A 25837-nucleotide genomic window follows, 5' to 3' on the forward strand; every position below is an offset into this window, starting at 1 on the left:
GTTGGTCAGCATGCACACAGCTTATGCTGGTGTCTGTGCATGGTGCACATGGATACATTACGTTAGCTCCCTTGTGCGATTGGTAAGATGCACTATCTGTCCCAGGAGAGGACGTCAGGATGTGTGCTCCTAATCCATTGATAGGTTTGATGCAATAAATGTTTGCATGTCTGCACTATGCATGTTACAGGGCCAAAGTTAGGACACCTATGTTTACCTTTTTATCCTTGGGTATGTACAAAGGACAAGAGGATATGATCTGCACGTGGAAGAAAGGCGATTTTATCACCTATTTAGAAAGGGGTTCTTCACAGTAAAGCTGGGACCACACAGTACCATTTTCTGTCAGATCCATGGATCTATTAGACCATTTCCGACCGGTCCAATTGGAGTCCAATCGATTTTGGGTACTTATCAACTCAATCAATCGATCAGAAACAATTTGGATGTTTACACAGGATGCAATTTCTTATCAGATCACCTGTCAATCCGATGGAAAATTGTACCATGTGTATGAGGCTTAAAGCATACCAGATGTCAAAAAAACCTAATATGCAGTGGGTAGGGGAGTAAGAGCTAATACTTGGCGCTCCTTACGTTCCGCTTAGTCAGCCACCATTCTCCTGTAATTCTAGCAGGCTGCTACGTCATTATGCGAGGCTACGGGGAAGCAGAAAGGACATACTGCGCATGCGCAGCGCAGTATGTTCGGAATACAAGCCCAGAGAGTCGTCTGACTTGCGGAGAAGACCGGGAAGGATTACAGGAGAACAGCAGCTGACTGAGCGGTTCGGAAGGAGCGGTAAGTATTGGCTCCTACCTGCCCACTGCATATTACAGTTTTGTTTTTTTGTTTTTGACAGCTGGCATGCTTTAAAGAGACACTGAAGCGAGACTAAATCTCGCTTCAGCTCTCATATATAGCAGGGGCATGTGTGCCCCTGCTATTTGCCGCTATCCCGCGGCTTAACGGGGGTCCCTTCACCCCCAACACACCCCCCGCAAACCTTGGTCGCAGACTTGGTCGCTAATTTCTTCTTCCTGGAGGCAAGGGCTAACGGCTGCAGCCCTGCCTCCCAGCGCGTCTATCAGACGCGCATCGCCGCCTCTCCCTCGCCCCTCTCAGTGAAGGAAGACTGAGAGGGGCGGGGGAGAGGCGGAGATATGCGCTGACAGACGCGGGTGGGGCAGGGCTGCGGTGGTTAGCCCTGCCCCAATGCGGAAGCGCTCCCTCGCATTACGGAGGGGATTTGGGGGGACAGGGACCCCCGTTAAGCCGCGGGATAGCGGCGTTTTAGCAGGGGCACACATGCCCCTGCTATATATGAGGTCTGAAGCGAGATCTATTCTCGCTTCAGACTCTCTTTAAGAGTTGTTGAAATGGGAGGTTGTGAGCCACAGAAAGTAGCTATTTCAAAAAATGTTTTTATTTTTTTTTAGCTTTCTTGGCTCCTGTTGCAAGCAACAGGAGTCCCGGGTAAGCAAGGCTATTAGCCCCATGCACGGAAAAAGCGTGAGTGCCCTAAAGCACCCCCACAAAACGTGCATGCGTAGCCACAGGCCCCACAATACAGCAGGGCCCTTCCGGTGTTCCCCGAAGGGAACTTATCCCCTTTTGCCATCGGCGCAGGGGGTACTAAGCATCCTCCAACCCGAGGGTCGGAGGACACTGGTGGCATCCTCCAACACCCGAAGGGCTGGAGGACCCTGGACTGCCCTGTGGTTGCCCACAGGGCCTGGGCCACGTGGCCATCCACATGGTCCGTGGCTCCCCCGAGAGGGAGCCAGGTGGGAACTGAAGTCCCCTGGGGTCAAGTCCCCGGTGCCAGCAAGCTGGCCCCGACCTTGCGGCCGGAGTGATAAAAATTCCGCACTCTCCCTAGCCAAAAGGCCGGGAAACTGCGTTAGTCGGCTATGCATATGGGCAGTACAGACCAAAGCACCCTACTTCCGCCTGGGATCTGCCACATCCCAGGTTTTTTCAGGTGCACCTGGAGCGCCACTTCCAGGGGCAGTACGCCTAAGCAAAGCCCTCAGCCCTTCAGCTTTGATCATGGTAGATCCATTCAATCAGCCCCTGAGAATTATGAACCAGGACGGACACCTTTACTAGAGGACCAGAGGTTCCCATCCCCCCCTGCTCAACTCATTCAAGGTTCCTTCCCCCGGGTGACCAGGCCGGGGTTCCCAGTAACATGCCTCCCAAAAACCTCAAGAACAGATACTACACTTGATCTTAGCCAAAAGGCAGAGAAGTGATTTTCAAATGCCATACTTGCGTGTACTAAGAGTGTGGATGTTTTCTGGACATTGAAGGGCATCCAAAGTTATGACTGTTGATGTAAGATGATACCAGCTTGAGGGAGATATTTGTGAGGTTGAACTTAATGGACAGGTGTATTTTTTTTCAAGCTTGATAACTATGCAAGCTTTCTTGGCTTGCGGAATACATTTGTTTATTTTTCTTCCTGAATGTAATAAAAAATGAAGAAAACTTACAATTTCCTTTAATTGAGGCATGTGTAAGAGGTGTCAGGTATTTGCAAGATTAGCATTTTTTGTCAGGATTAAATGCTAATATATTCCAGGAACCTTCTATTATCACACAACAGCAGCAGACAACTTGATTAGACAGTGTTTGGACAGCAATTTAGGAGACAGGAACATTGTTATGCAAACGGCTTGCTTGCAGGAGCTTACAATTATGAAGTGTCTTTTTCAGCTAGAGCAGACTTCATTTGTGATCTTCCCAAGCACATTGCAGCTTTTAGTAAACTTACAGCTAGAACTCTAAATTTGCGTTGTGCAGAGCTGACCATACACTGAGTTATTATAATTCATTTTCAGACATTCTTACTTTGTGTCGGATCCCTTATTCATCTCATTTACTCCACATGAGCATCTTCCATTCGGAGTGGCAGGCAATCTCTCATGACTGCTGTAGCATGACTCTGTCATATCTCTGCTGAATCAGCACAGAGCCATGGCTTGTTTCCAAGTGGAGAATCCTTGACATTCTCAGTTTAGCATATGCAGTGAAATGGTTGCAATGTGGTCCAGGAAACGCATCACAGGTTGTTGAATCTCCATCCAAATCCTGTGAAGTAAAGCAAAAGTGTGGAAACCTATTACATGTTGCTATCCTATAATTGCTCCATGTCTGACATCAGTGTTATTTCTGGGTGCTCTGAAGTTGCGTTTATAATATGGAAATAGAATGAGACTCCAGCTTGAGTTGTAAAGCACGCTTTCATTTTTCTCCCTCAATAAACCCTTCCCAGTAAATGACTGTCACCATCTATAGGCGTGATACTGGTGACAGGCTTAGTGGGCACCATTCTTTAGTTAGAGTAGGTCCACACCACATGCGGTTGCAGAACGCAATCCGCGGTCCAGGCTCTGGTTTTGAAAAAACGGAACGTAAATTGTCAAACGGATCTGTGATGCATTTTTGCAGCACGTTTCCTGTCCGAGCAAAATGTTCCATGAGGGGGGGGGGCATGCTGGAGGGGGGTAGCAGCCAAGAAGGGGGCCAGCGGGCACAGCGGTGGGGAAGGGGGGTTGGACCCGCTCTCCCTCACCTGGGTGCCCCCTTCCCCGCTTCCCCTCCAGCTACTTTTGTTAAAATCATTGCCTGCAGGCAAGCGAGGAACTCACTCACTTCCTTGCGTTCCACTGCTCGTCACATCACTTACTGCAATGCCGCCCTCTATACTTCAGAGGGTGGCATTGCAGGAAATGATGCGGTGGAACAAGGTGGTGAGTGAGTTCACCGCTAGCGCAGGCAATGATTTTCACAAAAGTAGCTGGAGGGGGAAGCAGGGAAGGGGGCACCGAGGTGATGGACCCCTCCACCGCTGTGCCCGCTGGCCCCCTTCCTGCCTGCTACCCCTCCAGCATGGCAATCTGGATCTCCCTCCGTTTCTGTAGCCTGTGTAGAGGGAGATCCGTTTTTGTGTTGCCTTAACTACCCCTCCGTGTATCCGGGAGTGATCCGGGGTCTGTGAAGTCCCGGCAAATCCGGTTTTTCTTCACAAATCCCTCGGGTCATTTTTCTTAAATGAGTGAAGACAGCTTCTATTTTTAACATTGGTATCCGTGTCTCTGTCTTTGGTCTGGACCAAAAATGGAGTCATGGATATGTTTTTAAAACAAGTGTGCACCTAGCCTTACCCTCAAATAGTAAGTGTTCCACTGGCATCAGTAAGTTTGGCACCTTGTTTTTTAAGCTGTTTGCACCTGAGGTAAATTTGTCTTCTGCCCAGCATGTGATGCCCAAACCAAACACGGCCGGTCCCCTACTTACAAACAGGTTACGTTCCAGGAATGTGCATGCTGAATTTCTTTGTTTAGTTGAGTCATGCTGATTAATGATTTACTTTTGGACAACTCTGGATTTGACATATATTATAAACAATGATTTTTTGTGGTTTTCAACATGCTTTTAATTTTTTAACTACTTACAGTTATACAATGCTGTAACATGTAACAACATAAATAATTAAAAAATAGTGATGTATATTTTGCACATGGAGACAATTTTATTTGTATGAAAAATGGTAACTTGAATGGTTTGTAAGTAGGGGACTGCCTGTGGATAATATCTCTGCTGGAACTAGTGGTGTACAAGTCAGTGTTCTCCCCCGAATTTTTTTCCAGCCGGGTGGCATGAAAATGTAGCCGTGTGGGATGTTTAGAGCATGGTGCATTTGATGTCACACGTGCGCTATATGCTGGCGGCATATGGGGCACTAATGGAAGAGGATGAACCAGAAGACTGATGGGCACAGAGTGGTAGGTGACATAGGACAGGTATTGAGTAAATGCACATTTATAAACTAGGTGAAACAGCACCGGGGGGGGGGGGGGGGGGGGGGGGTTATCGTGTTTGTCACTCGTCTCGATATCTCCATTACCTCTGTGCACTTGATCTACTAGGGTGGCCCTACATCTTGCAGCTTGATTGAACGATATATGTGACCAATTTCTGCCCGAAATTGGTCATAGTGGCGGTTGGGCATGCACTTGGTGGCACATATTTTCATCTGTTTCGATTATAATAATCAAATCGGATGGTTGATCAGCCACCAAGTCGCCTGATGTATGACCACTCTACACAGGCTTCAGTGTCCTGTTCATGATTATTGCATGTCACATGGCTCATTTCACATGGATGGTATTTCCTGGGGGAAAGGGAGGGTTGTATGCAGATAGTGTGCAGGGACTATATGTAACTGATAATGATCATATACGGCCCCTGCACACCATTTGCCCCTTCCAGGAAAACATTAATATGAAATAACATGCATGTAATATGCAATAACCAATACCCATCTGCACATAAACTTGCTTAGCCTCTACACAGGCTCCAGTGTGTCCCTGCTCATAATTATTGCAATTCTCATGGCTTCTAACCCACATGGATGTTATTCCTGCAGGGGGAGGGGGCCTGTCCTAGGGTATTGCAGATAGTGTGCAGGGGCTATAGATATGATTATGATAATACCAGCTGCAGGAATAACACCCAGGTGAATTTACAGCCATGTGAATTGCAATAATTATGAGCAGGAATTTCACACCACCAATGCACATAGTTTATTCATTGACATTTACATGAAGAGTTCTAAATAAATCTGGAAGCCATCCTGGAAGCCCTTCGTTGCAAGATTGCACAAGCTGTATGTGTGAAAGACATGTAACCTGATCTCCTCCCGAGTCCTGACTATGCTGATGGCAATCAAACCGCAGCTCCTCAGCCTGGCTCTTCTCAGCCACCTTTATTACAGGGGGAAAAGTGACTTTTGTCAGATCTCCTGTCCAGACGATCTGACATATCAGACAGGAGCCTGAAAGTTCAGGGAGGACTGTGGCTGGCCATAAACCAGCAGGAAGCGCACAGGTCATTGAGAATGGACTCACCGAGTGACTCCTGTGCTGTCCTGCCGGCTGCTTCTCCACCCCCTGCTCCATTGACTCTGTCTGGCTGTGTCTAGCCTGCATATCTGCAGGGGAAGAATTACCTTCGGAAGGAGCTAATAATTATCTGGCAGTTACACCCAAGATCTTCCCGCACATCATGAATAGTACTGTGCTGGGGGCGGGGTTATTAATTGAGGTGACAGGCAAAAACGAGCAGCTGCAGAAAGGCATTTGCATACCAGGGGGGTGCAGACAGAAATCTCCTCCTTCCCAGTCCGTCCATTGCTTTTTCAGGCTCCAGCATCCCTACTCTCTCTTTTTATTACAAGAGAGAGGCTCCATCATTTATCATAGATCTACTACTTACTGGAGGGCAGGAGGGAGAACCGGAGCAGGAGTCCCGCCCCTTACAACCCGCCCAGCCAATCCCTGTCTCACCAGAACACTTGAGCTGACAGGCAAAGGAGCGCTGCTGCAGTTTACAGCGTCAGCCTTTGCTATTGTGGGAGGCTGGCGCTGATTGAAAGCAGACAACGGAGCGCTCCTATGTGAAGTTTAATACGGTTTACAGCGGTGGATTTTAGAAGCCCCAGGCGAGCACATAACAGGTGAGCGGGGTTTCAAATCAGCAGGGCAGCCCGCCCACCTAATTAGCCCTGGCCAGAACACTGTCAAGTGGAGTTGTTCTCCCTTCCATACATATACAGGTCCTTCTCAAAAAATTAGCATATTGTGATAAAGTTCATTATTTTCTGTAATGTACTGATAAACATTAGACGTTCATATATTTTAGATTCATTACACACAACTGAAGTAGTTCAAGCCTTTTATTGTTTTAATATTGATGATTTTGGCATACAGCTCATGAAAACCCAAAATTCCTATCTCAAAAAATTAGCATATCATGAAAAAGTTTTCTAAACGAGCTATTAACCTAATCATCTGAATCAACTAATTAACTCTAAACACCTGCAAAAGATTCCTGAGGCTCTTAAAAACTCCCAGCTTAGTTCATTACTCAAAACCACAATCATGTGTAAGATTGCCGACCTGACTGCTGTCCAGAAGGCCATCATTGACACCCTCAAGCAAGAGGGTAAGACACAGAAAGAAATTTCTGAACGAATAGGCTGTTCCCAGAGTGCTGTATCAAGGCACCTCAGTGGGAAGGAAAAAGTGTGGCAGAAAACGTTGCACAACGAAAAGAGGTGACCGGACCCTGAGGAAGATTGTGGAGAAGGACTGATTCCAGACCTTGGGGGACCTGCGGATGCAGTGGACTGAGTCCGGAGTAGAAACATCCAGAGCCACCGTGTACAGGCATGTGCAGGAAATGGGCTACAGGTGCCGCATTCCCCAGGTCAAGCCACTTTTGAACCAGAAACAGCGGCAGAAGTGCCTGACCTGGGCTACAGAGAAGCAGAACTGGACTGTTGCTCAGTGGTCCAAAGTACTTTTTTCTAATGAAAGCAACTTTTGCATGTCATTCGAAAATCAAGGTGCCAGAGTCTGGAGGAAGACTGGGGAGAGGGTAATGCCAAAATGCCTGAAGTCCAGTGTCAAGTACCCACAGTCTGTCATGGTCTGGGGTGCCATGTCAGCTGCTGGTGTTGGTCCACTATGTTTTATTAAGGGCAGGGTCAATGCAGCTAGCTATCAGGAGATTTTGGAGCACTTCATACTTCAATCTGCTGAAAAGCTTTATGGAGATGAAGATTTCATTTTTCATCACGACCTGGCACCTGCTCACAGTGCCAAAACCACTGGTAAATGGTTTACTGACCATGGTATTACTGTGCTCAATTGGCCTGCCAACTCTCCTGACCTGAACCCCATAGAGAATCTGTGGGATATTGTGAAGAGAAAGTTGAGAGACGCAAGACTAACACTCTGGATGAGCTTAAGGCAGCTATCGAAGCATCCTGGGCCTCCATAACACCTGAGCAGTGCCACAGGCTGATTGCCTCCATGCCACGCCGCATTGAAGCAGTCATTTCTGCAAAAGGATTCCCGACCAAGTATTGAGTGCATAACTGAACATAATTATTTGAAAGACTCTTTTTTTTGTTTTAAAAACACGTTTCTTTTATTGGTCGGATGAAATATGCTAATTTTTTGAGATAGAAAGTTTGGGTTTTCATAAGCTGTATGCCAAAATCATCAATATTAAATCAATAAAAGGCTTGAACTACTTCAGTTGTGTGTAATGAATCTAAAATATATGAAAGTCTAATGTTTATCAGTACATTACAGAAAATAATGAACTTTATCACAATATGCTAATTGCTTGAGAAGGACCTGTACACTGACCGCAGCCAGAACGCTGGAAATGTTTGCAATGTAAAAATCCTCAAGCTCTTCTGAAAATTCTACTGAAACAATTGTTCGGTACGGTCTGGACCAAGAATCTATTGTCGGTACAGCTGTCACATGAAATCGCTTAGTGATGGATCCCACTGGATTGTTAAACGGCATGACGAGTGAGCACATTGCGTTTCTTTGCTTACACACTTTAGGACCACCACTCAGTCTTGCACTGCCTGTTTTCCCTCCTTACCTTCCCATCCTCTCCACCACTGAAGCCAAGCAGTGTGTCTGTGCATTGCTTATTACCAGAAATATTGCCTGAATAACATATCGGTTATTAAAGAGAACCAGAGATGAAGCACCCTTATGTATTTTATTACATTTATCAGTGGGAACATGACAGTAAACACCTACCCTGCTTTTAGTTTATTCTTCTCAGTCTAATCTATCTGTTCTCAACTGTGATAAGAATCCACCGACTATTCAGTCGAGGTTTGACCTGGAATCATTATAGCTGAGTCACTCTTCTGTGGAGTCTTTTCAAGCCCAAGCCTTCCCCCTCCTGGCTCAGATTTCATACTCAGAGCTGTTGATATGGGAGGGGCTGCTGCTGCAGAGAAAGAAGCTCTGACACACTCAAGTGTATCTGTGTGCAGTGTGCAGCCTGTCATTATCTACTGTATGCAGTTTCATTTCTATGAGAGACACTTCCTACAGGCAGCCACACAGCATACCAGAATAATAAAGTTGAAAGCAGACAGATGAAAGCCTGCTGCAGCCCTGCTTGTCTATAGTCTATAGACAGCACATCCAGAACAGTTTATAACCTGGAAGCAGAAGAGATATGAGCTGGCGGCCATATTGGATATTTCCTGGAGCAATAATGGATAAAAAACACTCAAAAAGGCACTCCAGAGTGACGAAATTATCAGGTAGGCCTAGTGCACACCAGAGCGATTCTGCTGTGGTTTGCGATACGCTTGCAGGTGCGGATCCGCTAGGGTAATGTATTTCAATGGGCTGGTGCACACCAGAGCGGGAGGCGTTTTGCAGAAACGCATACTCCCGGGCTGATGCAGATTTTGGATTGCGGATGCGTTTCTGCCTCAATATTAAGTATAGGAAAACCGCAAACTGCTCTGAAAAACGGCACTTCAGAGCGGTTTGCCAGGCGGTTTTTGTTACAGTAGCTGTTCAGTAACAGCTTTACTGTAACAATACATGAAATCTACTACACCAAAAACGCTTCACAAAATTGCAAAATGCTAGCTGAACCGCTACAGAAAAATAAGAAAAAGCGTTTCAAAATCTGCTAGCATTTTGCGGATCTGCTAGCGGTTTTTGGTATGCACCAGGCCGTAGAGCATTTATTCTTTACAAGCTATCAACTGATATGTTTATTTTGTGTGAATAGTTCATCTCTGGTTCCCTTTAAGGGTGTGACATTAATTTGCCATGTTTACAAGGCTTGAATTGAAGCAACATTCACTACTTCATATAATATTTTTTGTCTTGCCCCTTGTGAATACCTAGGAACAAATGTTAAAGCGGAATATAACCCTGCATTTCAACTTTGCTCTAAAACATTATTTACAGTATATTATATGCAACCAGCATTTTTTTTTATACTAGACCAGCATTGGAAGGGTTACACAGTGCTTTAAAGTTCCTGGAGAGTTCTGCAGACGAAGCTGACATAGATACATTTTGTTTACATAAATGTATCTAAGTGTTGAATGTGACTCACTCTCTCTGACTGAGAAGGAGCTGGAGGACAGCCAAAGAGTGTGTAACATTTCTCAATAGATACATTTAACTAAATAGAATGTAACAATCTGAACTTCTGCATATCTCTCCAGGGAACTTTAAACCTCTGTGTTTAACCCTTCCAATGCTGGTCTAGTTAAAAAAAAAATGCTTTTTGCATATAATATGCTGTAAATCATGTTTTAGAGCAAAGTTGAAATGCAGGGTTATATTCCGCTTTAAAACAACCCCTACCATATCTGCTCTAACCTAAATTCTGGAAAATGTTTGCATTAGAGATCCTGGACAACAGAGTGGCCAGACTAGGCTAATATGAAGTCTTGTAGATTATATGTTGAGTCCCTCTACTTGTGGATGGAAGAATATTAAATCAACTAATACTCTTAATGCTGCATTGTAAATGATGGGAAATGTTTGCTCTACAATAATCCTACGTCCAGACTAAAGACTACCAGCAGTTTCCATTTATGTTATTCCAGCCATGTTAAGAAAACGCAATGTGCATTGCAGGGACATCAGAAAGGGCATAGACTGCACTGTCTAATGTTTCCATCATGTGTTATGATTCACAGCAGAATCTATATGCTTGGTTACATGCATTTTGGCACGTTTTGTGATGCAATTCCATATATAGATTCCATATATATATTTTATGGAGTTGCAATGGCACCAGGGAAAATCGTAGCACAACGCAGTGCCTTGTTTCGCTACAGCCACTTGCGTTGCCCGCAGTGCCAAAATGGAAATGAGGCCTAAGCTGATATAAAGTCCAGATTTTACTTTGTAAATACTTATGAACAAATGTTCTAATAACTGTACTCCATAAAGCAATCCTACTCCTGTTCAAATGTCTCCAGGTTAAGGAATTCTAACCGTTCTCTGTTCTAAAAGTCACTGGGACCTTTCCGTATCTCACAATTATTGGGCAATCAATATAGCTATGTCCCCTTTTCATGCTAAATTCTTCTGAAATGCCGGGGAGTCATTCTTGCCTTTTAAAAGTGGATGGAACTCCATATTAACTGGAAGAAAATCATCAAATAAGAAATTACTTATTTACTTTACCTATCCTGTTATTTTTAGTGTTCACTGTCAGATTTAGAAGAAATGTGGTATGGAATAAAGAAAATATTTCAGCTTGTTTCCATCTTTACTGTTTCTCTGTGATGCAAAGTGCCCCCCCCCCCTTTTTTTTTACCAAGCTCTGTTCATTTTCCCTCTCCACTGCTGCAGCTTACCTTCCGTCCTATAGCAAACGTCACCGAGCACCGAGGCAACAGGCTTGCATCACTGTGTAAACTTTTCAAGAGGGGAAGGGATTCAATGGACAGTTAAAGACAAGACCATGTACTCTGTACAGCGCTGCAGAAGATGTTAGGGCTATACAAATACTAAATAATTGCCTTCTTCATAGTGTCCTTCTTATGTAAAACGGGAAGCTTTCTGTTATTTGCAAAAATACCAGAATGTTTACGTCACAGGAAGGCGAAACTTGAAGTGACATTGTGGCACGGCTATACACACACTAGATTTTCAGGCGAGTTTCTTCTAGCAGGTGTACTAGGCCTCGATTTTGATAAAGTGCTTTATAGGTTTTATATAGATAGGGTTGAAAATTGATAAGTTAAGATAATGTATGAAAAGTTTAGTGAATTAAATCCACGGAGCCTGAGTTCTGGTTACTTTGCAAGCGGTATCATTCCAGTACATACATGAATACATGCCAGTAACACATCATCTCAATCACTTCAGTTATTTAGTTTCTGTACTTCTAATTGATGTACGAAGTGCAAGCAGCCACCTTAGGTAGTCTGAGGCTTCCTGCTGTGTTTGTAATTTGAAGCATAGACTATATTAATAGGAATATACTCTGTGACTGTTTTCCCAATATTTAAATATAGTCACTTCTTAAAAGATCATGAAATACTTGCATTTGTAGTTGGCATCCAATGTTTATGCTAAATAAGGATATAGTTTAGGTCAGGCAGCCTGGGTAGAGAGTGCTTGTGAGAAATTGGTCCACTTAACCACAAGGTGTCTGGGGTTGCTTCAGCTTACTGTAAAGATTACATTAGCTGGTAATATTTAGACGGAATCTAATGGATGCCTCGGTAAAATGAAATGACAGTTAAAGAAATGCATTAGAAAGAATGCACTAATGATTTCTTTAAAGGGGATCTTTCGCGAAAAAAGTAGGCAGTTAGAAAATGTGACAGATGACAGGTTTTGGGCCAGTCCATCTTTTTAAGGGGGGTTCTCAGGGCTTTCTTTGTTTTCAACAGCATTTCCTGAACAGCAGTTTAACTGCCAAAATAGCAAGATACCAGCCGGCCTCCCTAATCACTTGCACACTATTATGTCAGTTAAATTTTGCAACTGTTGTTCAGGAAATGCTGTTGAAAACAAAGAAAGCCCTGAGAATCCCCCTTAAAAAGATGGACTGAGCCAAAACCTGTCATCTGTCACATTTTTTAACTGCCTACTTTTTTCGCGAAATAACCCCTTTAAGTGCTTTTGGTCTTATCTGTTTTCCTAGAAAGATGGTGAAATGAATATATCTACATGTTTTAAACGGTGACCTCCACCTTTGTGAAACATACATTTGTATGGAAGCGTATGTTGTGCTTAGACCGAAGATGATGTCTTATTTCTATGCATCAGTAAGCATGCCTGCTTAGACATCACTGCTTGCTAGCTCCACTTCACTCACTTGCCATCACTGTCTTACATTTAGCTCTCTCATGAGATTTAAAAAAATGTTTGCTGCATGTTACATCGTACAGGAGTATCCCTGTTATTGCAGAGAGGAATCAGAGTATTTGTTTGTTAGTTTTTATTTGCCCTGGACACCACAGTTCTGGAAACTCATTAATCTGATATCCGTGAATGGCCAACATGGTGCATGTGTTATAATTTTTTTTTTTTTTTTTTATATGGTGTTGTCTGTTTTCCAGTTATTTTGTATAGACTTCAGTATTTTGGCAACGTAAAGTGAACCTGAGATGAAAGTCATCTCATGTTCTATGCTTATGTGGTGCTTCCTTAAAGCCCACTTGAGGTCACTCAGTCCCTCGCTGTCTCCCCGGGTGGCTCCTGTCCCCTGCAATATGTCCCGAAAGCCTGGCCAGGTGTGCTTTCCATCATGCTTCTGTCTCTTTTATTTTCACTTCTGGTTTGCTTTAAGAAGGCAAAGTTCTGATTTGTAGCAGTGATTTTTAGAACTTTCCTAGTGTCTCATATTTTTTCACTTTATTGTTAAACTTGATCTCAGACGTCTGCACTGTGACCATGTTGGTGTGACTTCAATTATGGTTCATTCAGTTCCCAACATAAATAGTTTTTGACCTTTTCAACAGTCTTCAGTTATCAGGATTGTTTGAGTTCTGTTTACTTTTCAGCTGCCCCCTGCATTTCGACTGCCTCATTAGCATACATAAAGCACTGGGTATGGGGGCGGCCGGCTCCCAGAATGCTCTGGGAGGAGAATTCCACATAGCTAATGTGGGTAAAAGTGGGTATCCTGAATAATTGCACTTTGGAGTGGATGCCATTATATGGGATGGTTGGCTTTATGCATTGTGGAAACACAAACGGCAAACCAAGACACAGTGGAGACAGACTGGAGAATGGGCCCAGGCTTTCCCATAAGACATTATGCCCTCTCCTTAGGCAAGCAGTCCAGCAGCAGATTTATTGTGAACATGGGCAAACACGCGGGCATTTGTGGGTGCGCTGGAGGTCGTTCTAGCGCCTGTTGAAACGGGCCTAAATGTCTAGTTGAAACTATAAAAGGGAAATAAAGTAAAAACATGCTTGTGCTATAACATTTTAAGTTGAAAAATATGAGAAAATAACCATTTACAGTGGCTTGCAAAAGTATTCGGCCCCCTTGATGTTTTCCACATTTTGTCACATTACTGCCACAAACATGAGTCAATTTTATTGGAATTTCAAGTGAAACACCAATACAAAGTGGTGTACACGTGAGAAGTGGAATGAAAATCATACATGATTCCAAACATTGTTTACAAATAAATAACTGCAAAGTGGGGTGTGCGTAATTATTCAGCCCATTTTGGTTTGAGTGCAGTAAGTTGCCCATAGACATTGCCTGATGAGTGCTAATGACTAAATAGAGTGCACCTGTGTGTAATCTAATGTCAGTACAAATACAGCTGCTCTGTAATGGCCTCAGAGGTTGTCTAAGAGAATATTCGGATGAACAACACCATGAAGTCCAAAGAACACACCAGACAGGTCAAGGATAAAGTTATTGAGAAATGTAAAGCAGGCTTAGGCTACAAAAAGATTTCCAAAGCCTTGAACATCCCACGGTGCACTGTTCAAGCGTACATTCAGAAATGGAAGGAGTATGGCACAACTGTAAACCTACCAAGACAAGGCCGTTCACCTAAACTCACAGGCCAAACAAGGAGAGTGCTGATCAGAAATGCAATCAAGAGGCCCATGGTGACTCTGGACGAGCTGCAGAGATCTACAGCTCAGGTGGGGGAATCTGTCCATAGGAGAACTATTAGTCGTGCACTGCACAAAGTTGGCCTTTATGGAAGAGTGGCAAGAAGAAAGCCATTGTTAACCCTCCTGGCGGTTTGCTAAAAAATCGCCAGGGGGCAGCAAATCTTTTTTTTTTAAATTTTTTTTTTTTTTCATGTAGCAAGACAAAGTCTCGCTACATGATAGCCTCCGGCGATCGGCGATCAGGAGATCCCGTTCAAAGAACGGGATCTCCTGGAGGGCTTCCCCCGTCGCCATGGCGACGGGGCGGGATGACGTCATCGACGTCGTGACGTCAAAGGGGATTCCTATCCACCCCATAGAGCTGCCTGGCACTGGTTGGCCAGGCAGCGCACGGGGTCTGGGGGGGGGGGAGCGGCTGCGGCGCGGCGGATCGGCGGGTAGCGGCGGCGATCGGGCACTGCATGCACCTAGCAAAGTGCTAGCTGCGTGCAGCAAAAAAAAAATTATGCAAATCGGCCCAGCGGGGCCTGAGCGGTGCCTTCCGGCGGCATAGCCCGAGCTCAGCTCGGGCTTACTGCCAGGAAGGTTAACAGAAAAGCATAGGAAGTACCGTTTGCAGTTTGCCACAAGCCATGTGTGGGACACAGCAAACATGTGGAAGAAGGTGCTCTGGTCGGATGAGACCAAAATGGAACTTTTGGGCCAAAATGCAAAACGCTATGTGTGGTGGAAAAGTAACACTGCACATCACTCTGAACACACCATCCCCACTGTCAAATATGGTGGTGGCAGCATCATGCTACGGGGGGCGCTTCTCTTCAGCAGGGACAGGGAAGCTGGTCAGAGTTGATGGGAAGATGGATGGAGCCAAATACAGGGCAATCTTGAAAGAAAACCTCTTGGAGTCTGCAAAAGACTTGAGACTGGGGCGGAGGTTCACTTTCCAGCAGGACAACGACCGTAAGCATAAAGCCAGGGCAACAATGGAATGGTTTAAAACAAAACATATCCATGTGTTAGAATGGCCCAGCCAAAGTCCAGATCTAAATCCAATCAAGAATCTGTGGCAAGATCTGAAAACTGCTGTTCACAAACGCTGTCCATCTAATCTGACTGAGCTGGAGCTGTTTTGCAATGAAGAATGGGTAAGGATTTCAGTCTCTAGATGTACAAAGCTGGTAGAGCCATACCCTAAGGCTTCTTTCACACTAAGACGTTGCGTTAGGTGCTACATTAAAGGGGAACTTCAGCCTAAACAAACATACTGTCATTAAGTTACATCAGTTATGTTAATTAGAATAGATAGGTAATATAATCTTTTACCCACCCTGTTTTAAAAGAACAGGCAAATGTTTGTGATTCATGGGGGCTGCCATCTTTGTCATGAGGGCAGCCATCTTTTTGGTTAAAAGGAGGTGACAGGGAGCATGAGACACAGTTCCAACTGTCCTGTGTCCTGATAACCCCTCCCAGCTGCACACACTAGGCTTCAAATGTCAAATTCAAAATGTAAAAATAAAATAAAAATAGCGTACTATAGTACGCATGCGCTGGTGGAGACCACGTGAGCGGAACACGCCGCATCACGTGGTCCCGCCAGTGACGTCAGCACAGTGCAGTGAATATTAATTATCCATGTGGCTAATCACTGCGCCTATGCAAGCAGGCTAACGCGGCAAAGCCGCTCTAACGCCATAGCATGCTGCACTTTAGATTGACGTGCAGCGTTACAATGTAACGCAACGTGGGCACTGTGAACAGCCCATTGCAGTTACATTGCTGTGCGTGGGGAGCGTTACAGGCTGCACTAACGTGCGCCTGTAACATCTCATCGTGAAAGCAGCCTAAAAGACTGGCAGCTGTAATTGCAGCAAAGGGTGGTTCTACAAAGTATTGACTCAGGGGGCTGAATAATTATGCACACCCCACTTTGCAGTTATTGATTTGTAAAAAAATGTTTGGAATGATGTATGATTTTCATTCCACGTCTCACGTGTACACCACTTTGTATTGGTCTTTCATGTGGAATTCCAATAAAATTGATTCATGTTTGTGGCAGTAATATGACAAAATGTGGAAAACTTCAAGGGGGCCAAATACTTTTGCAAGCCACTGTATATGTACATGCATGTGGGTGTTTTATATGCTTTATTTACATTAGTAGACTCCAAAATGCATTATTCTCAGAAAATATGTGCATGTCTATCTCCAGTTAATATATATATATAGGAGTGTGTGTATAAATAAATAAAAATGTTTAACTCATATTATGCAAATCTCTCTGGTTTGGTTTCCCAAAATCAGGAGAAACAGGAAAAGGTTTGAATTTGTTTCTAGGGATTATATGCTGTCAGTTGAGTTGTAAAGAAAAATAAGTAACTTTTTTTTTCAATGGCGTTTTCCATTGAATCATAAATCTAAATAACTGCAGTTACGACCATCACCAGAAAAAGCCCTCTATCGCCACATAAAAGCGGTGCAATGTCTGGGTTAAGGGCCCTTTTCCACCATTAGCATTTTGCAATCTGATTCTGATAGCATCTTGCGATCCATAATCAATGTACAGCCAAAGTGTTGGAGTCTGTGGCAAATGCTCCCATTCATGCTATATGTGGAGTATACAAAGAAACTCAAATCACATTGCAGCGTTATTGCAATGCGTTTCTTAGTGGAAAAGGGGTCTACTGCACTAAATCACACGGCAATTGAAATTTCACGAGAAATTAAATCTAAATAGTGCAAGGGCTGGTTCATATGGATACTTGCATGTCCTTTGCCGCCGGCTGTGGTGCGCATCCTTTAGGCGCTGCCCATTCAAGTGAATTGGCAGCACCGATACCATTGTTTTCTTCAGTTTACCATCATTTGTGCAAACACTGTGCTTTATCCCTACTTTTTCCAGTCATTTGCGCTAACTTGGGGATTACCACCGCGTCTCTGTGTTCACCTGTGGTGGTGAAAACCGCTGATTGCTGCCGGAAGCTGTCAATTACTTTTCTGCACGCTTGCAGAAAAGCATTTGATTGAGATGCCCCTGTGAACTGGTCCTAAAATGGCTGTTTGATTTGTTCTTTTAGGCATGAAAAGGGGTTAAAGAACAAGCGACACCCATGCTAACCTAGAAATAAAAAACACATATATAAGTAGATAAATACAACTTCTACTTACATAACAGATGTATTGTGCTATCCACGTAATGATTCCTGTGAATTTTTCAAAGGAAAAGCAGAAAATCCTTTTCTAGGCAGTGGCCATCTTGCCAAGCTAATGCTGACATCATATCCTCCCTGACTCTTGTTTCCCCCCTCCCTTCTCTTGATCATTGTGTATTCATTAGCTGCCCTCCTCCCAGAGTCTTCAGACACTCCCACTGAGGTGTATACTAACAACTGCAGTCTTTTTTTTTTTTTTTTTTCTTTTTTTTATTTACACATCCAATCACAGAGTCACCTCAACCTTGCTTGTAAACACAAGTAATCAGAGGGTGTTTGTGATAAGCAGCTAGGCAGGGAAATAAATGGAAGAGTAATATATTATAGATAAAAAACTCCCAGCATTCAACTCTTTGGCACTATTTGGCACTAGGGCCAGTGCTCCTAAAGTATGTGATAACTACAAACCAGAACAGCAGAAAAAGTTTTGAATGCAGGATTAGCATCTTTATCACTTAATATACTCAGACCAGTTGCTGTTGAAATTTGATTTTTATGGTGACAATACCGCTTTAAGGAAAATTTTGCCAGTGTGCTTCAGCTCCCATACTGACTGAGAAGCCTATTCCACTGACTGCAGTGTAGTCGATAGCAAGTGAACCTGGAACAAGACATGAATGTGTGTGATGGCTGCCTTTTATTAAGCTACAGTCAATGTAGGGTAAAACTTTAGTGGAATGTAGACTGTTTATATAGTCCCTCAAATGGTTCAAGACCAGGTTTTCTCATCCAGCCGAGTTTTCCTGGATACTGTAAGCAACAAGGGCAACATAGGTTAAACACTTGCATGAATGTATTCAAATGAGCCCAATTCTCTCGCTTCTCATACCCAAGTTATTAATTTCAGTGCTTTACATTCCTCCCACGCAATAAATGGTTGCAGAACAAACAGAAAAGCTAAACTAAGTGCAATTAAGCCATCTATTGTCTTAAAAATTATTAGATACTTTTCCTCCTGTTTTTCCTCCTAGTAAATGGCTTATGAAGAAGGTTAGAATGTGTTATAAGCTGTGCCCAGCCTTGTAGTAATTTGACAGGTGCATATTATTTGTTTCCCAAGGGAGTTCTTTCTGATGCTTGTACTTGAATTATTTGTGGGATTGCACAATTTCATGTCAGTCCTGCAGACTCCTTTATGAAATGTGAAAAGAAGCACCTGCTCACAGCAACTGTCAGTGAATGCCTGTGCTACACACTGTTACTCTATTGCATGTATTTACCAATGACCCAGAAGCCTAATTAAGACTGGTTTCTTTGAAAAGCCATTTGCCAGCAAAATGGATGAATGATTTCCAAAGAAATCGGATGTATTATTTTGTTTGCTGTGATGATACTATAGCAAGATGTATCAGCCTTTTTTGTCTTTTTTTTACTTTATGTTCTTCTTTTATAGCTAAATGTAAATGTGAATCTTCCATCTGGAGAAAACTACAGTCTAGCCCTGTGCTTATTTCACTCAATTGTGCCGGATCAAAGCACATTTAAAGTACTTTCGACTAAGGTGAGTTGATTTTTTTTTTTATGTATATTGAAATGTTTTCTGTTGGTAGTGGGTTTTGCAGTTGAGTATTTTTCTTGTTTTTGGCTCCTCTAAATGTCAGAAGAGAAGGATAACCAGCGAATGGCCAGGAATAGCTTACCTGGTAAAGCTTCTGGTTTGAAGTTCTTCCAGTGACTTTTAAATTGACATTTTGAAAGGGAACTCGCTGGTTTTGGATAGTTTGCACAGAACAAGTCTGCTCAGCTTGCATGATGGCTTGTCTGCATCACCTACAGCCCCATTTGGGCCAATCTTTCTGCACTTTACAGCTGTGTGAAATTGGTCAATTTGTACTCTGGTAATTGTAATACTGTGATTTTCTTGTTGTTCTGGCCTTCGCATGTAAGATGCTGTACCTATCGGGATTGCCTTATTTGTTATACCTGCTGTGAAATGGTTTACAGAAAAGGTTGAATCGCCACTTTTTAGGCAGGGTTTGCTTTTCTATATTTGGTGAGGCATATCTTTATACAATATTGCAGTAAACCTAGAGAAATCTGTACTTAGATATTTGTTTTAACCACAGATTACAGAGCAGTGTGTCTGGCAATTGTTTCCGTTTTTTGATTGTAGTGTATGTTTGAGGTTACCTGGTCATCCACACAGGCACTGGGAGAATGACGTTTGATTGCTGGCATTTAAGGAAGTGGTGCGTGTGTGTGTGTTGTCACTTTGAATGTGCTGCTTGCATTTACGGTTAGTAAAGGTGAAAGTGTCTGCAAAGTTTTCATGATGTTTGTTTAACCACTTAATGCAAACTGGATGTGTATATATACGGTACATCTAGTGTAGTTGTGGAGAGCGCACCACCAGATTGTTACTAAATGAGGCACATGTGGTATAATTTTAACTGTGACAGGTTGTAGACTACATGTTGGTGTGTCTTTAAGCTTGGACCCACATCACATAAAAAGTGGGTAGGAACAAACTCCATCCAACATAAAAAAAGTAATTTTCAAAATTATAATCAAACTTGGGAACGTTTAGCAAAACTACAAGAGACATGTGGTAACATTTTAACTGTAATAAGTATTAGAATAGAGTTTAGAGAGTTTGAGGCCCATGTCTTGTGTATTCGTTTTAGTCACAAACTGAATCCAAGGCAATTACATGTCTGCATATTCTGAACCAAAATAAGACTTGTGAAAAGAAAAAAAGTGACATAAGATAAAAGAAAAAAACCTGTATTGTTACCTTAGAAACTTGGATTTTTAAATATGTATGCCATGAGGGTATATTACTATTATTTTGCAAATAAGGTCTTGTAATCATCGATAGTGTACAATGTGAAAGCAAATACAATATGTTCACCATACATTGTACTAGGATCATAATCTAAATGTTGTAATAACCAGGATGGATAAGCAAATCCATCTTGGTTATCCTATTTTTTTTTCCTTATTTTCCCTTTAAAATGCATAGAAATTAAGGTAATTTACTAAATAAAATGATCACACACTAAAAACCTAATTTGTCCTGAAAAAACAATATATAGATCATTTAGGTGTGATAAGAAGTAATAAGTTATTGGCGAATGAATGGGAACAGCGCTGATATGTGAAAATCGTCCTGAAGTGTTCAAATTGTGTGTACACCTATTCATCACCTGGAACTTACATTTTTGTGTCAATTAAACACAGTAGGGGTTAGATAGTGAGGCTGAGTAGATGAAATGAACAGGTTGGAGGCAGCAGTGAAGTTGGGACTTGGTAGAAAGCTAGAGGAATGAAGATGGTAGAGTTGGATATAAGGTTATGGGGAAAAGAAAGCAAATAATGGGGATGGTTACAACATATATGATGTGGGAATGGAAGAGAGAACAAGCTGAGAGAGAACACAGATTTGTGATCATGTGGTTTAGAAAAGTAGCATCTTTCTTGGGAGAGAAGGCCTCGATTCATAAAGCATTCCCGCATGTGGTAATGCTGAAAACCGCTGACTTTACCGAGCACTCAGCAAAATGTCAATTCATAAAGGCTGTTACCGCATGAAAAGCTGAAATTCCCGAACAGTGAGGTAAATTACCGTCTTGTGTGGTGATTATTTCAACACGTCACTAAATGTCAATTCATAAAGATTAGAGCAGGCGGTAATGACACAGATTACCGACTGCTATGAAGTGGTGATAAGACTGCGATAAGTGCAGGGATGAGTGGAGACTCAGCAGAAGCAGTGAGACACCAGCAGCAGCAGAGTGATCGGAACAAACAAGGCTTTCCTGAATACCCTAGGCTGTGTTTTTCACCTCTTGGGTACCTGTTTTTCAGATGTATATTTGCTGGAAATGAACATCAAGCCTGGCATGTGCAAAGTTTCTTAAAGTGACTCTGTAACCTCAAAAACATCCCCTGGGGGGTACTCACCTCGGGTGGGAGAAGCCTCCGGATCCTAATGAGGCTTCCCACGCCGTCCTCTGTCCCACGGGGGTCTTGCTGCAGCCCTCCAAACAGCCGGCGACAGACCCGACTGTAAAATCAATATTTACCTTTGCTGGCTCCAGCGGGGGCGCTGTGGCTGCTTTCCGCTCCGAACTACACGGAAATACCCGATCTCAGTCGGGCCCGCTCTACTGCGCAGGCGCCGGAAACCTGCGCCTGCGCAGTAGAGCAGACCCGACGGCGATCGGGTATTTCCGTGTAGTTCGGAGCCGACAGCCGTCAGAGCGCCTGCGCAGGAGCCGGGAAGGTAAATGACGTCATCTTGTACGGAGGGCTGCAGCGAGACCCCCGTGGTACAGAGGACGGCGTGGGAAGCCTCATTAGGATCCGGAGGCTTCCCCCACCCGAGGTGAGTACCCCCCAGGGGATCTTTTGATGTTACAGATCCTCTTTAAAGTTCTTCTAAGCTGAGGCAATTAAATAGAGTGTTTGGAAAGACTAATAGAAAGATACAGAGCAGATTCAGGGCAAGGAGAGGCAGTAAAACTAAACATGCACATCTAAAGGGAAGTTGGGGATGCCTCTTTTATGGTAATGCGGTCTCTGCACGGAGAACAGCCAAATGTAACAAATCAACCACCTGCTCGTTAATGTAACAACTCCGACAGTTCAGTTCGGTAATTCCCTGCATTTCTACGGTACCTGTGAAAATGTTTATGAATTAGCACACAGAAGTCTAAAATACCAAATGCGGTATTCTCCCTCCCAGTTTTCTTTTACCGCAAAGCCTTTTATGAATCGAGGCCAATGTGGGTAGAAGAATGTTGGATAAAAGACGCATTGGGATTGGATGGGAGGCTGTCAGGGGGTGACCGTAGGACAAAAGCATGTTTCCCGTTGTCAAAAAGATATTATATCGTGGGGGTGTAGGCTAGAGGGGATAAAGCATGCTGTGAGGAGAGGTTTGTGGTTGTGTAGGGGCAGATAATGCGTTTTATTAGAAAGTGAGGATGTGGCAGTCAAAGCCACCTGCTGCACATCATGTGTGTTCAGTCCTTTTGAAGCTCCTAGTAAGGGCTTGTTTCCACTAAGGGCCAACATATCAGAGATCACACACATATGACTCAGAAATACAGGTGCATTGTAAGGGGCAGGGCCGTGTTCCTCTTTTGGACGAACGCACGTCATCCATGTAAAGAATCCTGGTCTGATTTCCCCCACCTTTCGCCATACAGATAAATGATCCTAGTCCAATGTCCCCCCCTTTCCTCAAAGTGGCTATTGTATGTTGTTGATGAAATGAATACCAATTGAGGGCCGGTTCACACTGTACCAGATGAAAAGCTGAGTCTGTAAAAACTGACCCATTTCCGTTTAAATGCATCAGTTTGTTACAATGAAATCCTCTTTTCATCCAGGGTCTTCCATCATCGCTCTCACCATCCCTCGGTCCTTGAGCGCTTGAAATTCTGGTATACAGTTCTCAGAGCCTCATCAGAAGCATCAAGCTCCCATTGGTTTGCAAAATTATCCTCTCTGAGCATCAGGGAGATTTTTAATTTATCCACTAACCAATAAGAATCCTGGTTGTTTCCTATTGGTCTATTCCAAACCAATTGTAGCCTCATGCTTCTTCCTGGGCTATGGGAGCTGTATACTGGTGTTTATTTCCGAGCAGGGACTTGCATACACGGCGGCAGCAGCAGCTAAAAGTACGAATGGACAGCTGCACATGGGTATTTCACGAAACGCAGTCTGATAGTGGTCACCATATGTTCTCATAGGACCGATGTGAATTTTCACTAAACAAAAGAAAATTTCATTTTAGAAAAGTTTTTGTTAAGTGAATTATAAGATATACAGTATTCTAAAATGGGTACATACTGTGTGTGATAAAATAAAGAAGAATATGGTACTTATCTGTGATTTGAGCCGAGAATAATCATTTTTGCATGGTGTATAGTATCACATGGTATAGAATATACATGTAGGGAATTGTTTTGGTAAGCTTGCACTTTTTAAAGTAGCTGTTATGTCAAATGGTAGACTTGCTTGACTTTTCTCTCCAGTTTCATTTCTTCTATGGAAGCTTTGAAACAGACCTGCAGTTGGGAGATGGTGACTTTTTACAAGAAAAGGCAAACAATGAAGCAGAGTCAAATTTAACTTCTTTGTTCTTACTATCTTCCCTTTATAACATCTAGTAATCATTTCTGCAGAGGCAAAATGATCCTTGATGTAGGGTAAATATTTCATTTAAAAAAAAAACCTGTTACCATATGCACAGGTTTTCTTTTTAGTATTATGGATATAAATATTTTTCCCCCCATTTTTTTTAGATTGACATGGAAATATAGGCTAAGGCATCCTCCCCTAGGAACCGCTCATTTAAATCTGCTTGAGGAAGCCAAAACTGCTCTGGTTTAAAAAACACAGTTCTTAGGAAACGACAGAATAAAATAGAAAATAGATGGAATTTTGTATTCAACGAAGGTTGGTTTTATGAAAAATATTCTGTAGAAGACAGATCTTGTGCCCTCAAGGCATTAGCATTCTCGGCATAACGTAGATAGAAACAGAATGTTATTGAAAATCTAGCCGATGAAAGAAATTGTCTGTGTGAGAAATTCTATTCTTATGGATGGCAGTAAATAAAGCTCTGATGTTCAGGGAACACAAGCCTTAATTGCTTGCACTGTTTGACAGAAGCACAGGCTTGGTAGCATAACTAATTAGTTTAGGGCACAGTAGTTTCTAATTAGTCAGAATATGTGGTGGCCTGCATGCAACGTGAGGTTTAGGTGGGGCATTTCTCATATAACCCGCGTCTGAAAATATGAATGTATGCAAATGAAACAGTTTCTTAGATTGATAGCTTAAACAAAGAGGAAGAATACCAATTAGCTTCTGTGCCCTTGTGTGACAGCCGACAGCCTGTGTACAGAGAGCTAGCAGCTCTTCCTTCACACCAGCCACAGTCAAAGAACAAGTCATGTGCTTCTCTGGGACTTCACCATCAAACTGTATGAGACTTTCTCTGTCACTTCATTTCCTCGCGTCTTCTCCCCCTTGGTGTCAGCAAGGCATGTTACAGCAGTTAAGCATATTATCAGCGATTTCCTTTGCTCTGTAGTAAGGAGTTGTTAACCCAGTCTGCATATTATTTTTATTTCTGATCACTGAAAACCAAAAGGGCTTTGCTTTTTATTGATACAAGTGAAAGCTGTCATGATGTGCTGCCTGTGGATACCAGAGGACCTTTGGAGCTCATTTAGTAAGATTGGAGTGGAGGGAAAGCTGGTTTCCATGCACCCAGTTGTATTCCTTCTGTAGCCTGCATTGGGAAAACCTAATTGGTTGCTGTGGGTAAGATGTTCAGTTCCCCTGGCCTCCTTTTTTATAAATCAGTCCTACAGCCCTTTCAGGATGTATCTTGGATATCTCAGGAGCTTACACCAGGCTTCTTAACGTTTTCATGCTAAAAGTGATGATCTGCAATAAAAGTAAACTACTCGGTAAGAATAATCTAGATAATGCAGAATAGGAATATGTGGTTTAGTGTTTCGCTACATCTATTTTAAGCAAGTAGCTTTGGCTATTGGTTTGGAAGTCTACTAGACCTCTTTAGCCAATGTGCTCAGTTTATACACTCCTCACCAATGAAACCTCTGTGATTTCTCCACAGTGCAAAAGGCCAAAAATCAGTCCGCTTCAGCATCAGGGTTTTTTTCCGTTTGTTTTGTTGCAGTGTTTTTTTTTGTGTGTTTTTTTTAGTGAATCGGGTAATCTCGGCATATGCTCAGCACCTGACTTAGGTTAGGTGCAGCCATAGACCGTAATGTTAATAATGCCTATAGTGGGGCTGGGGGAGTTTCTCCAGAAATTACTGTAATTTGGTAGCCAGCAATAGCCGGACCCCAAATTACATGTCCAAAGGGGGCTTAGGGTTGCATAAACCTGTTATAGTCTATTTTATTATATTTATTTTAGTAATTTTTAAGATTTAAAGAAGATAAATCATATGTAAGAGCACATATTACAATTGTTTTTAGTTAAAGAGCACCAGTGTTCTCCCCAGAATTTTTTCCCAGCCGGGGTGGTATGAAAAAGTAGCCGGGTGGGGTTGGATTTCATAAGGAGGGGGGGGGGGGGGGGGGCAGGGAATAGTTTGTGTGGTGAAAAATGAGTGTGGCCATAACATCACATGGGTGGATAGAATGATAAATATGCAGAAA

At 43.0% G+C, this 25837-nt stretch overlaps 1 protein-coding gene and 1 pseudogene across 4 annotated transcripts in view; one reads left to right on the forward strand and one right to left on the reverse strand.

Moving 5' to 3' along the window:
• SUGT1 (SGT1 homolog, MIS12 kinetochore complex assembly cochaperone) overlaps positions 1–25837 on the forward strand; it is a 175180-nt gene that overhangs the window by 97471 nt on the left and 51872 nt on the right. For all 4 annotated transcript variants that reach the window (XM_068267817.1, XM_068267819.1, XM_068267818.1 and 1 more), the window contains exon 11: positions 19078–19185. In XM_068267817.1, the coding sequence (XP_068123918.1) occupies positions 19078–19185 (108 nt within the window). The remainder of the gene's footprint in view (positions 1–19077; positions 19186–25837) is intronic.
• Positions 2180–2260, reverse strand: LOC137554807 (U2 spliceosomal RNA; annotated as a pseudogene).

This window comes from Hyperolius riggenbachi, chromosome 2 (genome assembly GCF_040937935.1).
Source record: "Hyperolius riggenbachi isolate aHypRig1 chromosome 2, aHypRig1.pri, whole genome shotgun sequence".
Classification (NCBI taxonomy): domain Eukaryota; kingdom Metazoa; phylum Chordata; class Amphibia; order Anura; family Hyperoliidae; genus Hyperolius; species Hyperolius riggenbachi.